This window comes from Poecile atricapillus, chromosome 14, assembly GCF_030490865.1.
Source record: "Poecile atricapillus isolate bPoeAtr1 chromosome 14, bPoeAtr1.hap1, whole genome shotgun sequence".
In the NCBI taxonomy this organism is placed as follows: domain Eukaryota; kingdom Metazoa; phylum Chordata; class Aves; order Passeriformes; family Paridae; genus Poecile; species Poecile atricapillus.
The window spans coordinates 15,745,289-15,760,286 of NC_081262.1; the positions used below are offsets into that span (position 1 = coordinate 15,745,289).

The window sequence follows — 14,998 nt, forward strand, 5'->3', positions numbered from 1 at the left end:
CCAATCCCACCTGCTGAGGAGGCTGAAAACAGGCAAGACACCCCTCCAGAAGGAGAGAGGGAGCAGGCATGGCTTGGAGCCCCTTTATTGCAAGTGCCCAGTCAGGCAGCCTTGGCTCTCCATCCTTAGAGATCTTCCTGCACACCTGGCTTCTTCACCAAATGTTTCTTCTGGGGGCCCTGGAAGAGAGCAGAGAGGAGAGTTTGGATTTAGGGACACACAGACCTGGCCTCCACGGCTGTGTCTGGCCTGTGGTGACCAGAAAAGCTGCTCTGGCCAGCAGCTTAAAAATGGGGTTATCCCACAGCAAATCAATCCTATGGGAGCAGGTGGCAGGAATTACTTATGTCCCTCAACCTCCAGACAAATGGGATGTTTTACCACAGAATCCACGGGGCAGAATGGCACAGAAAAGAGCTGCAGCCAGGTCAAACCTCCTCCTGTCACCGAGCTCCTTGTCACAGCAGCTCAGGGCTGGCAGTGACACAACAGGCTCCTGACACTGAGCTGAAGGAAATCAGCTTAACCTCTAAAGAGCTCTGCAAAGGCAGTGCCTAACCAATCCCCCTGGCAGCACTAAGGAGGCTTAGCCAGCTTCACATGGCATTTCTGGCTCACAGGCCAGACCCAGTTTACATCTGCGTGGGACTCAGGCACTTGTTTCTTTCCCTTCTCCCTCTCCTGGTTCACTCAGTGCTTCCTCCACTTCAGACTCAGATTCACACCAGCCTGGTGAAGGCTGCAAAACTATTCAGGAAACTGCTGTGCTTTAATGATTTAATTATATTTTTTTGCCCTGGATTTAAGAAAAATACACTGCTTGGCCTTCTTGAAAACTTCTGATGAAAGCACCACAAATTTGCATCTGAATTTGACCCAAACTTTTTTTTCCTGTAAGAACATTAAAGCTATAAATCATTCCAAACAAACCAAAGCAGTGCACAATTCCAAGTGATAGGGACCATATGGCCGAGACAGTGCCTGCCAAGTTAACTGCTTGTTTAAAACTTCCCATGGTGAATGGGAACTGGTTGCCCATATGGTCTTTTATTTGCTGGTTGAGTTGTCTTGGATCACTCACACACCCATCCTGTTCTTCCTTAGCATCATTTCTGCTGTGTGAACTGAATTCATGGCTGCCTTTAGGCAAGAGAGTCTCAAACATTCATTTGGCTGTTGTTGTATGGAGAAACAGATCACAGGATCACGGAATCACAGAACCCTGGAATGGTTTGGGTCGGAAGGGGCATCAAACTCATCCAGTTCCACCTCCCTGCCCATGGACACCTGGAAGATGCTGGGTGGGAGTCAGTCACTTGCTGTGGCCCCAGGATGAGCTGGAGGCCTGAGGAACTCACCATGAAAGCTCTCTTTTCCTGAGCTGTCTGGAAGCGGCCATGGCCGAATTTGGAAGTGGTGTCAATGAATTTGAGCTCGATGGCTTCGTGGGCCCGGCGGCTCGTGTGCACCAGGAGGGACTGGGAAAGAACAGTCACAACATCAGGAGAATTGCCACAGAAGTCAGGACAGCTGGTCTCATGGAAGCAGGGTTGGAATATCCTCTAAACTAATATCTCCTCAAAAATCTGTGTTCTCAGAGCGGCACCCTGGTGCTCAGCTGGTGGAGAGCTTGCAGAGCTGCTCTTCACTCAGCATTTCACAGAATCAACCAGGCTGGAAAAGACCTCTGAGATCACCAAGTCCAACCTATGTCACCACCTTGTGACCCATCCAGTCTGTCCTTAAGCACCAGTGACTCCACCACCACATCCCTGGGCAGCCCATTCCAGTGCCCAATCACCTTTCTGTGACCATCCAAGGTTTCATTTCTGAAATTAACCACAGCCCTCAGAGCTCTGAAGCTCTCCAGCTCCATCCACCTGCCAATGGCCTCAGCACTACACTCGTGTGTGACACAGCACCAAGGACCCTCCCAGTGTCCCTGCCCAGCATTTGGAGGGTTCTCCATGTGGGGAATGTGTTCCTGGGGAGCTGCAGCCTGTGCCAGCCCGGTGCTCTCACCTTGCGGAGGGTGAGCACGCGCTTCCTGGTGCCCACCACGCAGCCCTTCAGCATGAGGAAGTCATTGTTGACCTCCCCGTAGTGAGGGAAACCACCCTGTGGGGAGAGCAGAGGGGTTGGTGGGCAGGAGAGCTGGCTGGGAGAGTCAGGAGGGTCCTGTCACCCCTCAGCCCTCACCATAGGTGTGATGGTCTTCTCGGTGATGTCGTAGTGTGTCGAGGCGTTGTTCCTCACCACTTTGCCATCCTCCACGTGGATCCCACGGCCAATGCGGTAAATCTGGGAATTTACCAGAACGTGCTAAATCTTCAGTGGAGATGGAGGATCTCCTGCCCCTTGCTGAGGAGCTTCACAGGGTGACAGAATCCCCCACAGAATCACGTAGTTTTCACCAAGGTGTGCCCTCCAGCAGTGGAAAAGCACCAGGACAGACATGGAGATGTCTGGGAAAACATCTGTGAGGATGTGGGGAGCTGAGGGCACCGTGGGAAGGAGGATGGTGATGGGATGGGAGGCCTGAGGGAGCCCCCCTGGGCCATACCTTCTTGTTGATCTCGGTGCGGTGGTGGTAGCCCTTCTGGCCAGCCCGGGCGATGGAGTAGCCCACGCGGGCTGGGTGCCAGGCCCCGATGCAGGCCACCTTCCGCAGGCCCTTGTGTGTCTTCCTGGGCAGCTTCTTGGTGTGCCAGCGGCTGGTGACCCCTGGGAGTGTGGGAACAGCAGGCAGGGTCAGCAGGGAGGGGCTGGGGCTGGGGAAGGAGAGTCCCATCACTCCCCTGAGGGACAGTCCCATCACTCCCCTGAGGGACAATCCCACCACTCTCCTGAGGGACAGTCCCATCACTCCCCTGAGGGACAATCCCATCACTCTCCTGAGGGGACAATCCCATCACTCCCCTGAGGGGACAATCCCATCACTCCCCTGAGGGACAATCCCATCACTCCCCTGAGGGACAATCCCATCACTCTCCTGAGGGACAATCCCATCACTCCCCTGAGGGGACAATCCCATCACTCCCCTGAGGGACAATCCCACCACTCTCCTGAGGGGACAATCCCATCACTCTCCTGAGGGGACAGTCCCATCACTCTCCTGAGGGACAATCCCATCACTCTCCTGAGGGACAATCCCATCACTCTCCTGAGGGACAATCCCATCACTCTCCTGATGGACAGTCCCATCACTCTCCTGAGGGGACAATCCCATCACTCTCCTGAGGGACAATCCCATCACTCTCCTGAGGGGACAATCCCATTGCTCTCCTGAAGGACAATCCCATCACTCCCCTGAGGGACAATCCCATCACTCCCCTGAGGGACAATCCCATCACTCTCTGAGGGACAATCCCATCACTCTCCTGAGGGGACAATCCCATCGCTCTCCTGAGGTACAATCCCATCACTCCCCTGAGGGACAGTCCCATCACTCCCCTGAGGGACAATCCCATCGCTCTCCTGAGGTACAATCCCACCACTCTCCTGAGGGACAATCCCATCACTCTCCTGAGGGACAATCCCACCACTCTCCTGAGGGGTCAATCCCATCGCTCTCCTGAGGGGACAATCCCATCACTCTCCTGAGGGACAATCCCATCACTCTCCTGAGAGGACAATCCCATCGCTCTCCTGAGGGACAATCCCATCACTCTCCTGAGAGGACAATCCCATCGCTCTCCTGAGGGGACAGTCCCATCACTCTCCTGAGGGACAATCCCATCGCTCTCCTGAGGGACAATCCCATCACTCTCCTGAGGGACAATCCCATCACTCCCCTGAGGGGACAATCCCACCACTCTCCTGAGGGACAATCCCATCACTCTCCTGAGGGACAATCCCATCGCTCTCCTGAGGGACAATCCCACCACTCTCCTGAGGGACAGTCCCATCACTCTCCTGAGGGGACAATCCCATCACTCCTCTGAGGGACAGTCCCATCACTCCCCTGAGGGGACAATCCTGCCACTCTCCTGAGGGGACAGTCCCATCACTCTCCTGAGGGGACAATCCCATCACTCCCCTGAGGGACAATCCCATCACTCTCCTGCAGTTCTCAGAGGAGCTGTTCTCACTTCCCAGGGCTCTCATCAGACCAGGAGGTGTTCCATGCACACACCCAGGGATGCCCACACCCCTGCACATGTGGGGTTTGTGAGACACTCACACCATCACAGAATGGTTTGGGTTGGAAGGGACCATAGAAACCATCCAGTTCCAACCAACACCTCCCATCAGACCTGGTTGCTTTATGTACTGACAGTGCCTCTGAGACTCCTGCGAGGCCTCTGGGCACAACAGACACCACAGCTTTCACTGCCCTTAATCTCAGGCAAAATCTTTCCACCAGAATTACCTTGTCAGCTCCTTTGTATCTACATCAAAGATCACTCAGTTGAATTTTTCCCTTGCTGGGATCCCTGAGATTAAGGAAACCGAGCTCTGCCACAGCAGAACTGGATGTAATGCTTAAGATCCTGAGGCTCTTTGCTTCTCCCTTTACAAAAAGTTGGGGGTTCCCAGTGTGGTTGACACTCTCCTACCCCAAAACCACCATGAGAGAAGGACAGCCCCAAACCCCTGCACCTTTCATCCCGTGCCCCTTGGTCACGCCGATGACATCGATCATCTCGTTCTGGCTGAAGACACTGTGCACAGAGATCTGCTTCTCCAGCCTCTCCCGGACCCAGTCGACCTTCTCAGCCACTGTCCCTCCATTCAGCTGGATCTCCATGATGTGGGCCTTCTTCTGCCTCAGTGGGAGCAGCCTCATCTGCAGCACACCGTGCTTTAGGGTGGCCCCTCACCCCACAGACAGGAGGGTGCAGCAGGGCTGGGTCACTCACAACGTGTGAGGGGCACAGGGGTGAGCAGAGCCACGGCTTCACCTCTCTGCCACACTCAGCCCCTTTCATAGCAGCCCTGGGTCTTTATAGCTGGGATTTTATGGAGCCAACTCCTTGTCCTCGAGCCCAGAGACCCTGTCTGGCCTTGAGCCAGCTTAGCTCTCCCCCAGACTCCAAAGCAGCCCTTAACTCCAGGGATCAGCATTCAAATGGGCTCCTGTGGATCCAGCAATCAGCATCTGGCAAAACTGTGCCTGCCCATGGGGTTATTTTTGCCCAAAACATTTGACACCAGTTGCTAATTTGAGGTGATCATGAGGCCCAAGGTCCCTTGTTGACAGGAGGACTCAGGAGCTGCCCAGGCTCTGCCCTCCTGCTGCTCTCCTCCTGGGGTGTGTGGGCTCCCATCAGGATGTGGGGGCTCCCCCGTGTTCCCAAACCACAGTTCCATGGCAAGCCTGGAGCAGAAAGCTCTGGGAGGGGACTGGGAGGTCAGGAGGCAGCTGGAAAGGTCAGCCAGCACCTCCCATCACCCATCTCACACCCTCTGCTCTCTCAGCCTCTGTGACCCCACCAAGACACCCCCTGATCCCATTTCCAGGCCCTTCAGAGCTGAGGAAGCCCCCGAGCCCCCAGGGGGAGGCTCTGACCTGTGTGTGCATAATGACACGGATAACCTTGCAGTACTTCTTCATGGCTGCAAAATCCTTCTCCAGCTGCCTTTTCCCAGCCTCATCCTGCCATTTTTTGCAGTACTTGGTGAAAGCCTTCTTCTTGCTCTTGTGCCTAGGGACAGAAGCGGTTTAGCATCCATCAGAGCTGATAAAGGGCTTGTGACACTGCAGAGAGGGGACGGGTCACCTTGTCAGCCACCTCCTCGAGGCACAAGCAACCTGTGGATACCTGAGCCTCACCTGACTGTCAGGACCTCGAGGTGGGAAGAGGGAAGTGGATAATGAGCTGTGAAACGGGCTTGTTCAAGGGTAATTCAAACCTTTCCGCATGAGGAATGCAGTTGTCTCCCACTGACTGACTCAGCGCCATCACAACACAGGCGCAAAATCGGAGGCGGGGGAAAGCAGGGATCAGAGGCTTGTGGTGGGTGGGTCTCCATGGCACTGTTACAGGAGATTCCCGCAGCCAGGAGATCACAAAGGCACTTCCCTGCTACCTGTGGACACCTGAGCCTCACCTGACTGTCAAGGGCTTTGGGTGGGAAGAGAATGAGAAGTGAAAAGAGCTGACAGGAGAAAAGAGGGATGTGGTGGGTGGGTCTCCATGGCACTGTTACAGGAGACACAATTCCAACAGCGAGGAAATCCGTGTTTCCACCTCCCTCTCTGCTGAGGGGTGTTGATATTTATGAGGGCCAGGGGCCACGTTCTGCATCAATTTTCCACCTGGCAAATCTGGTTTCACTCCAGCTCAAGAATTCCAGTTAACTGGGGAGCCGATGAGCCCGAGCTGCACGAGGGAAAAGGAACCTGCCATGCGATATTGTGGAGAGAGCTAACTTGGTTCGGCTATTAGAATAAATTTACATATGCAAACGCTGCTCCCCAGCATCGGGCTGTCTGCAATGGCCCTGTGCATGACTAAATAGGCGGCTGAGCTGAGCTGTTTGGGCATCCTGGAGAGCCTGTGGAGTTCCTGCCAGAGATCCCTCACAGGCAGCCCCCCAGGAAACCCAGAATCTGGGAATCCCAGAATCACTGAGGTCAGAAAAGCCCTCCAAGATCCTCGAGTCCCACCTGTGACTGATCCCCACCTTGTCACCCAGCCCAGAGCACCGAGTGCCACATCTGGGTGTCCCTTGGACACCTCCAGGGTGGTGACTCCACCACCTCCCTGGGCAGTTCCAGTGTTTAATGACCCTTCTCAGGAGCACCTACCAGTTCTTGTAGAAGCGCCGCCGGCACTCGTCGCTGATGTGCTCAGCAAATACAGTCTTGAAATTCCTCAAGCCCTTGGGTGTCTCGATGTAGCCCACCACCCCCACCACCACCATCGGCGGGGTCTCGATGATGGTCACGGCCTCCACCTCCTCCCGCTTGGAGATCTCTGCAAGGCAGCAAAGGGAAGTGCTGCCAGCATCCTCTGGGATCAGGAGGATCCCTGGAGGATCCAGGATCCCTGGAGGATTCCCACTGTCACAGAGAGTGCTGGGAGCAAGGTCACGTTCAGCCTCAGCCAGCCGCAGCCTTTCCACCTCCCAAACCACCACTCACCATCCCAGTGTGGAGAGTTCCAGGAAAACCCCCACACTCAGCCCATGCTGCCGTGGCCTTTGACCATCCAAGATCTGGATAACCAAGATTTAACCTAGAACTGTGGGCTCCACCAACCCCTTTCCATAAACAGCCATTCCCAAGGAGCCTATTCCCTCCTTTCCCTCGCGGATGTGGCCCTTTGCAGCAGAGCCTTACTGAGCCCAGGCCGGTGCACCTCCCGCACAGTGTGGGTCATTCCAGCCTTGTAGCCCAGGAAAGCTGTCAGGTGCACTGGTTTGCTGGGGTCATCCTTGGGCCAGGCCTTCACCTTCCCCCGGTGCCGGCGGCTCCGCTTGTGGGGCAGGAAGCCCAGGTGGCCGTGCCTGGGAGCGGAGAACTTGCGGTGGGACTGCGGAGAACAACGACAAAGGGAGGCTTCACTCTCAGCTCCCAGGGAATGGGGTCAAGGGAAACACAACAAAAGCACAACAGAAGTTCCCCCCTTTAACGTGGGAATGCCACAGAGATTCTGGGTTCTTCGCTGAGCAGTAACAGAGCAGGATTTTGTTCAAGCTTCAGTCGTGTACATGGAAAAATGGCATAGAATAAATGGTTTGGGGATGGAAAGGATCTTAAAGCCCATCCAGTCCCACCCCCTGCCATGGCAGGGACTCCTTCCACTATCCCAGGGTGCTCCAAACCCTGTCCAGCCTGGCCTTGGACACTTCCAGGGATCTGGGGCAGCTACAGCTGCTCTGGGCACCCTGTGCCATGACCTCCCACCCTCACAGGGAAAGGACTTCTTCTAATACCCATTCTAAATCTATTCTCTGTCAGTGTGAATTTACTAAATTTCTGGACAAATGATGCCCCTTAAATAAAAAACTTAACATGATCTCATTCCTTCAGCTTCTTCTGAAGGACTTTGAAGGTGAAATACATTCTTTACTAGGTCTGTCCTTCTGTGCTCTTAATTATAACAATTTATTTTGTATCCTGTAGCTCCAAAAAGGCCTGCTCGGAATTCCTGGGCTTCATGTCATCAAGGTAAATGGCACAAAACAAGCACAGCCAAGGACGGGGAAAACAGAAGAAAGGATGCCCAAAAGAATGGGTAACAGGAACATGCACATGTTCTAATGGCATCTCAAACACCAGATGAGAAGAGATAAACACATAAACCTCAACCACAAGCAGCAAAGGGTTAGTCCTGCACCCACTGCAGCTCCTTCCTAGCTCAGACCAGTCCCAGTGCCCGGCTGTGCTTTCCACCAAGCTCATTTTCCTGCCTGAGTGGAACTCTGAGGATTCTGACCCCATTCCAGCGGCAGCACCAGGAGCATAAGCCAGCCCTGCTCGCTGACCCTCGCACACAAGCGACTCCAGCAGAGCTGTACCAACCATGGGACGTCTTCAGCCCGGGGCAGCAGCAGAGAGAGGCTGTCAGGAGGTGCCTCCCCAGATTAATACTTAAGATGGGTATGGGTCTGAAGACACAAATTTAGCCACTCGCTTCACCCGCTGCGATATTCATTTCATTCCTGGCAGGTTGGACACGACAGTTGTGGTGTGATAAAGGTCAATTGCTGCTGGCTCAGTTTACGCTTCTCGCTCCTGAACAACTCTAATGTGAATGGCAGGAATTAGGGCAGTTTCCTGAATTAGAGAAGGTTCCAAAAGGGGCATCACACACCCAGAGCTGTGAACACCTGCACCAGGTACCCCCAGCACAGACCCAAAATCTCTCTGTCAGCCCAGGCTTTGTGATTCTGACGGGAAAAGAGATCGAGACAATACATCTCGTAATCACAGAACAGTTTGGGTTGGAAGGGACCTTAAAAATCATCCAGTCCCAACTCCTGCCATGGGCAGGGACACCTTCCCCAGCTGAGAGGGGCCCTCAGCCCTGCGTGTCCCTCCGAGCAGGGACCTGCTCTGCTTTGGGGGCCCAGCAATGGCACCAGGGGAACGGGCACGAACTGAGCCCAGGGAGTTCCACCTGGACATGAGGCAGAATTTTATCCCTCTGCACTGACCGAGCACAGCTCCCACAGAGGGTGTGGAGCCTCCCTCACCGGGGATATCCCGAAGCCATCTGCTCACAGTCCTGTGCCGCGTGCTGTGGGATGGCGCTGCTGGGCAGGGACGTGGGACACACGGGACACGCTGGGGGCTCTTCCAGCCCGAGCCATCCCGGGATCCATCTGGGATCCCCTCACGGAGCCGGGACACGCGGACTACAACTCCCGCCGTGCCCCGGGCCCGCCGCCATGCTCCTCGCCCGGCCCCCTCAAGGGTCGCCGCCATGTTCCCGCGCTCCCGCCCCCTCAGGGGTCACCGCCATCTTTCCCCGCCGCCGCCGCCGCCGCCGAGATGCCGGAGGATCACGACTTAGAGGCGTACAAGGTGCCGCCGACCCGCACCCCCGTCTCCGAGAGGACCACGTCGGTGCCCAACCCCGTCAACTACTTCCAGGCCGCCTTGGGCTATGCCATCGACGCGCCCGTCACCTTCGTCCGAGGTACCGGCGGGACGAGACCCCCCCCAAACCCCGTCCCCCTCCCTGTGGGAGTTGAGCAGCGACGCGGGGACGGGGACACCGGGATGGGAACACCGGGGCACGGGGCAAAGGCGTGAGGACATGGGCACCTGGACAGGCAAAGGGTACACGCAAGGACACGGGGACACTGGTCCTGTCACTAACGGCACGGGCAGAGGGACAGGACGCTGGGACACAGGGACACGGGACATTGACAAGAGCACAGCATAGACATAGGGATATGGGAGAGACAAGAGCACAGCTTGGATAGTAGGACAGACACAGGAATGTGGGACACAGCTCGGACACTGGGAGAGGTGCAGGGGATACAGGGCCACAGTACCACAGCGTGGACATGGGACACAGCACAGAGGGACAGACACACAGCTGGGCATGAGCTGGACACAGGAATGGACCCACTGCTGCTGCCTGGGAAGGTGGCACCGGGCAGTGCCAGCACTGGGGCTGTCCCTCAGAGCTGGGGCCAGGGTGTGTGACCGGGCTGTCCCTGCAGAGTTGGTCGAGCGGTGGCAAAGCAAGAAGAAGTTCTACTACTACCACCAGAAGTTCCCCCGTGTGCCTGACCTGAGCCAGTGCCTGGAGGGTGACTACATGTGCTACTATGAGGCCGAGGCTCAGTGGAGAAGGGACAGGTATGGCTGCCCCTGGACTGTCCCCAGGCGAGGTCACAGCAGAGCACACAGCTCTGGGACCTGCAGCATTTTGGTGAATGCTGAGGCAGCACCTCCAGCCCACCCCATTACACATCAGTGTCCTGCTGTCCCTGCAGCACAACTGGGCATGGTGGCATAAGGGACCGGGACCCTGAAAATCCCAGAGCTGACATTCCATGGGAGTGTCCTCATCCCTTGGTTCAGCTTTTGTCATCTCATGGCTGCTGCATCTTTCCTGCAGGATGGTTGATCAGGAAATCGTGGAGATAGTCCGGGAAAGGATGGCTGCATGCAAGCAGAGGGAAGGACCCAACCAGTTCCAGAACTGTGCCAAGGAGATGGAGCTGCTGGCACAGGTCACCAAGGCCTACCAGGACAGATGTGAGTGTGGCAGCAGCACACAGGGAAAGGGGGGGTCACAGAACACAGGCTTGTGGGAGGCACTGCTCAAACATTTCTTTTCTTTTTCAGACGGTGAGCTGGGTTACCATGGGAATGCACGGACGTGCCTGATGAAGCAGAAGCACAGGATGATGGAGGAGAGGAAAGCAGCACAAGAAAACCAGTAGAGCTGAAACAATTCCTCCCTCCATGGTGCTGGTATCCAAGTGCATGTTGCTTCCCTGACCTCTGGTGCCGCTGGCCTCCACAATAAACAGACATCTGTACAGTTGGGAGCTGTATTTATTCTTTGAAGAGCTCTGCGAGCCCTCAGCTCCAGGCACTTGGGGCTGGCAGTATTGGGGTTTGCCCTCTGGACCCCTTCCTCTCCTCATGTACCACCAGAACAGTCTGTGAGCTGCTCTGCCCTGGCTCTGAATGCCCTCAGGCTGCGTAAGGATGATGTGCCCCCAAGGCCAGGCTGGACAGAGCTCGGAGCAGCACTGTCTAGTGGGAAGTGTCCTGTGGCAGGATGGAATTGATGAACTTCCAGGTCCTTTCCAACCCAACCCATTCCATGGTTTAACCCACGTGCCCAGAGCACCAACGCCCCGTCACACCAAGCACCAATTCCTGGTTCTCTGATCGCTTTATTCTCGTACAAAACCCGCTTAGGTGGCGGCCACAGCGGCTGCCTGGGTCCTCTGCACCGACACTCTCGTGTGGGTCTTGGCCAGATGATCAGTGAACTCCTGCAGAAAACACCAACAGTGGGTTATTCCCTCAAACCCCTCTCACCTCAGCACCACTCCCATCCCTGCTGTGCACCGGGGCAGCTCAACTTTAGAGCTGCCAAATCTCTGGGTACAGAAATCTAAATTTTAGGGGAAGGGTAAGATTGGAGCTGTAAGTTACCAAAATGCTTTTACCTGGTAAGGAGACTTGGTGAAGACAGTCTCTTTCCAGAGGTCAGGAGTCAGGTAGCTGTAGGTTTTGGAGATGGCATCGAAGGTGGCTTTAGCTGCAGAGAGATGTCACACACCGCCCGTCAACCGCTGCAGAACCAGCCCGCTGATCTGAGCCACAGCTCCAAAATATCCCCCAGCTACCAAAATGTGGAATTTTGAAAGGACCAGGGAGACCATGGGAGGGCCTCTCTGATGAACCCACAAAACTCAGGTTTCTCTCTCTCTCCAGTTACGACAATTACACTACAGCACACAAGTGCAATCGCGCAGATTGGGAGATTCAGGAGCGGCAACAGTCGTAACAACACCCCATGACAGGCATAACAACACCCCATGACAGGTGTAACAACACCCCAGGACAGGTGTAACAACACCCCAGGACAGGCATAACAACACCCCAGGACAGGCACAACAACACCCCAGGACAGGCATAACAACACCCCAGGACAGGTGTAACAACACCCCAGGACAGGCATAACAACACCCCAGGACAGGCATAACAACACCCCACGTTTCTGTAACGAGCTCTGAAGTGGCCATCAGCTCCGTGCCAGCCCCAGAGCTCACCGAAGTTGCCGAGGGTGGCCGTGCAGCCCCGCGCAGACGTGTAGCAGTCATCGATGCCAGCCATCATCAGCAGCTTCTTGGGGACAGGGGCGGACACGATCCCGGTGCCGCGGGGAGCCGGGATCAGGCGCACCAGCACGGAGCCACAGCGCCCGGTGACCTGTAGGGACACATGGGGTCAGCCCCAGGACACAGCCCTGAGCAGCCCCGGGGCCAGGCTGGCACGGGACACTCACCTTGCAGGGCACCGTGTGCGGCTTCCCGATCTTGTTGCCCCAGTAGCCGCGCCGCACGGGCACGATGGACAGCTTGGCCAGGATGATGGCCCCACGGATGGCCGTGGCCACCTCCTTGGAGCACTTCACCCCCAGCCCCACGTGGCCGTTGTAGTCCCCGATGGCCACAAACGCCTGCAGGCAGAAGAGTTTTCACTGCTCCCTCCAGGAGCTCAGCCCCAAACCCTACACACAGCTCTCAACACCCATTTTTGCCTCAGAGTTCATCCTTCAGTCAGAATTGGCCAAGGTTTTTAACGCACTGGGATTCAATTCCCTGCTGCAGCCTCACACTGCTCAAAACTCCCCGTGATTTCCCAACAGCACTCCCTCTTTATACCCAAAACTTCTCCCTGAAAACCCAACGCTGCTGTGCAAGAACAACTGCAATTTGCAGTGTCAGAAGAGTTTGCTCAAAAAGAAGTTTAAAAGTTTTGCAGTCCAACTTTTGGGACAGTGCTACTTCAAAGAACATCTGCACACACCACTGACATTTTAGTTACTACATTTAACAAACTACTAATGGTCCTCACAGCAATTTATTTACTAGATGTGACAGTAAAAGGGATTTGGAATGGTTAAAATTACACTAAAAATGTAAGTGGGAAGATGTGAACAGGAGGATCCAGAAAAACGGGATTACCTTGAACCTGGTGCGCTGCCCAGCACGGGTTTGTTTCTGCACAGGCATAATCTTCAGCACCTCATCCTTCAGCGAGGAGCCCAGGAAGAAATCGATGATCTCCGACTCCTGCAAGAGTCAGGCAGTGAGCACACAGGAATCGTGGAATCCTGGAATGGCTGGGGTTAACAGGGACCTCAAAGGTCAGCTAATCCAACCCCCTCCCAAGAGCAGGGACATCTTCCACTATCCCCGAGTGCTCCGAGCCCCATCCAGCCTGGCCTTGAACATTTCCAGGGATCCAGGGCAGCCACAGCTTCTCTAGGAATCTGTGCCAGGGCCTCACTACCTTTACAGGGAACAATTCCTTCCCGATATCCCATCTGACCCTGTCCCAGGTCCCTCTCCAGCTCTCCTGGAGCCCCTTTATGCTCTGGAAGAAGCTGAGATCTCCCGAAGCCTTCCCTTCCCCAGGTAAGCACCCCCAGCTCTCCGCCCCTGGGAGCATCTCCCTGTCCCATCATTTCCACGTCCACAGCAACTCACCTTGATGGGAAGCGAGAAGAGATAAATCTCCTCAAGAGACTTGATCTTCATATCCTTGACCAGGCGACCGAGTTTGGTGACAGGAATCCACTGGCAGAGAAATCCACGGCCAAGAGTCACCAGGTGCCGGCACCCGCCGGGACCCGGCTCCGCTGCCGCATCCTCGGGGCTGGCAGCACCCCCGTCCCCGGCTCCCCACTCACCTCCTTATCCTCGGCTTTACCTCCGCGGGCCCCGCGGCCTCTCCCGCGGCCCCTCCCGCGGCCGCGCCCGCGGCCCCGCAGCCCGGTCCCGAATCCACCGCGGAAGCCCCCGCGGGCCGCTCCCGCTCCTCCCGCAGCACCGGCGTCGTCCGCCATTTGCTGGAACAAAGCGGGACATGAGGCGGGCCGCGCCGGGCGCGGATGGGGCCGGATGGGGCCGGATGGGCCGGGCCGCCGCCATCGCTCCCGCTGTACTTACGTGATCCCTCAGCGTAGAAGGCCGCGCGGCCGCGCCGTCCAATATTTATAGTGCGCGGTATCTCGCGAGAGCAGCGCCAGCCCCGCGAGCTGAATAAGGAATACAGCGCGGGCTGCCCTGAGCGGTTTATGATGAATTATTCAGAGTGCGGGGCGGGCGCGGCTCCCGGGATAAACCGGCGCGCGCGGCCGGAGCCCTCAGAGCGCGGCGGGGCGGCGGCAGGTGAGGAGCTGCGGGTACCGGGGAAGGCACTGCTGCATCTCCCTCCTTCCGTGCGCCTTTAGCCCTTACAAAACCCTGCTGGGGAGTGGTTGTGGCACTGCCCGAGCCGCAGCCCGGCCGGGTGGGGTGCAGGGAGCTGTCCCAGGAAGGCGCTGCGGGGAGCGCCCGGCGCGGTCTGAAAATCACTCGGGGTCTGCTGTGGCCCCGGGTGAGATAACGGCGCCCACAGCATCGGGAACATAAAGCTTATTGCCCACGCCTCTGTGTGGGGAATGAAACCCATGTTCCCACAAGCCCCGTGCCCGGAGGGTACCGGGAGTGAGGAGATGTCGGGGATGTTTCTCAGCTTTGTTTCCCCGCACCAGGTGCCGTTCCCGGCCGCTGAGAGCCGCGGCCCCTCCGTGGGCTGGGCTGGCACTTCCACGGCCATCCCTTCCCTGAGGAGCTGTGAAGAGCACGGAAATGCCGGGATGGACGGCGACATGGGAGTTACAACTGAAAACGATTCGTTTTTGTATTTCGGTGTGCAATAAAAAATGAAATGCTTAAAAGTTAAAGCGTCTCTGTCCTATTGTAAAAAGTCCTGCTTTACGCTGTGGTCGGACCCCGCAAGTCGCTTCCTTGGGGAGGGGCGGTTTTGCAGGGGAACGCGGAGAAGATGCAGCGCAGG

General features: G+C 56.4%; 3 protein-coding genes, 1 long non-coding RNA gene and 2 other non-coding genes across 6 annotated transcripts; 3 read left to right on the plus strand and 3 right to left on the minus strand.

Annotated features, from left to right (window-relative positions):
• Window positions 1-69: 69 nt before the first annotated feature.
• RPL3L (ribosomal protein L3 like) lies at window positions 70-8,629 on the minus strand. The gene is made up of 10 exons (XM_058849790.1): window positions 8,474-8,629; window positions 7,289-7,481; window positions 6,755-6,923; window positions 5,513-5,648; window positions 4,603-4,789; window positions 2,564-2,724; window positions 2,200-2,301; window positions 2,023-2,118; window positions 1,359-1,478; window positions 70-179 (listed from the first exon to the last, which is right to left on the minus strand). Exons 1-10 carry the CDS (start codon window positions 8,474-8,476, stop codon window positions 126-128), a joined length of 1,221 nt encoding a protein of 406 aa, XP_058705773.1. The 5' UTR covers window positions 8,477-8,629; the 3' UTR covers window positions 70-125.
• Window positions 8,630-9,380: 751 nt separating this feature from the next.
• On the plus strand, window positions 9,381-10,955 carry NDUFB10 (NADH:ubiquinone oxidoreductase subunit B10). The gene is made up of 4 exons (XM_058849805.1): window positions 9,381-9,593; window positions 10,126-10,264; window positions 10,527-10,666; window positions 10,757-10,955. The coding sequence occupies exons 1-4, from the start codon at window positions 9,446-9,448 to the stop codon at window positions 10,852-10,854; spliced, it is 525 nt and encodes a 174-aa protein (XP_058705788.1). The 5' UTR covers window positions 9,381-9,445; the 3' UTR covers window positions 10,855-10,955.
• Window positions 10,956-11,296: 341 nt separating this feature from the next.
• RPS2 (ribosomal protein S2) lies at window positions 11,297-14,146 on the minus strand. The gene is made up of 8 exons (XM_058849799.1): window positions 14,107-14,146; window positions 13,848-14,006; window positions 13,645-13,734; window positions 13,120-13,227; window positions 12,438-12,611; window positions 12,202-12,361; window positions 11,596-11,687; window positions 11,297-11,418 (listed from the first exon to the last, which is right to left on the minus strand). The coding sequence occupies exons 2-8, from the start codon at window positions 14,001-14,003 to the stop codon at window positions 11,338-11,340; spliced, it is 861 nt and encodes a 286-aa protein (XP_058705782.1). The 5' UTR covers window positions 14,004-14,006; window positions 14,107-14,146; the 3' UTR covers window positions 11,297-11,337.
• LOC131584774 (small nucleolar RNA SNORA64/SNORA10 family) lies at window positions 11,778-11,915 on the minus strand. The gene has a single exon (XR_009278799.1). It is a non-coding gene; the product is annotated as a small nucleolar RNA SNORA64/SNORA10 family (small nucleolar RNA).
• A 35-nt stretch (window positions 14,147-14,181) lies between the features above and the next one.
• Window positions 14,182-14,885, plus strand: LOC131584551 (uncharacterized). The gene is made up of 2 exons (XR_009278769.1): window positions 14,182-14,328; window positions 14,694-14,885. It is a non-coding gene; the product is annotated as an uncharacterized LOC131584551 (long non-coding RNA).
• LOC131584775 (small nucleolar RNA ACA64) lies at window positions 14,499-14,623 on the plus strand. Its single transcript, XR_009278800.1, has one exon. It is a non-coding gene; the product is annotated as a small nucleolar RNA ACA64 (small nucleolar RNA).
• Window positions 14,886-14,998: the final 113 nt, after the last annotated feature.

Bases quoted from the DNA above. Each gene is read 5' to 3' on its own strand.
- RPL3L (XM_058849790.1), bottom strand. The intron at 1,479-2,022 runs GTGAGAGCACCG...GTTCTTTCCCAG, and splicing joins GCGTGCTCACCCTCCGCAAG to TCCCTCCTGGTGCACACGAG. The intron at 180-1,358 runs GTGAGTTCCTCA...GCTCTCTTCCAG, and splicing joins AGGAAAAGAGAGCTTTCATG to GGCCCCCAGAAGAAACATTT.
- RPS2 (XM_058849799.1), bottom strand. From the start codon at position 14,003: ATGGCGGACGACGCCGGTGCTGCGGGAGGAGCGGGAGCGGCCCGCGGG. The intron at 12,612-13,119 runs GTAATCCCGTTT...TTCTGCCTGCAG, and splicing joins GGCAGCGCACCAGGTTCAAG to GCGTTTGTGGCCATCGGGGA. The intron at 11,419-11,595 runs GTAAAAGCATTT...TGTTTTCTGCAG, and splicing joins TCACCAAGTCTCCTTACCAG to GAGTTCACTGATCATCTGGC.
- NDUFB10 (XM_058849805.1), top strand. From the start codon at position 9,446: ATGCCGGAGGATCACGACTTAGAGGCGTACAAGGTGCCGCCGACCCGC. The intron at 9,594-10,125 runs GTACCGGCGGGA...CTGTCCCTGCAG, and splicing joins GCCCGTCACCTTCGTCCGAG to AGTTGGTCGAGCGGTGGCAA. The intron at 10,265-10,526 runs GTATGGCTGCCC...TCTTTCCTGCAG, and splicing joins GCTCAGTGGAGAAGGGACAG to GATGGTTGATCAGGAAATCG.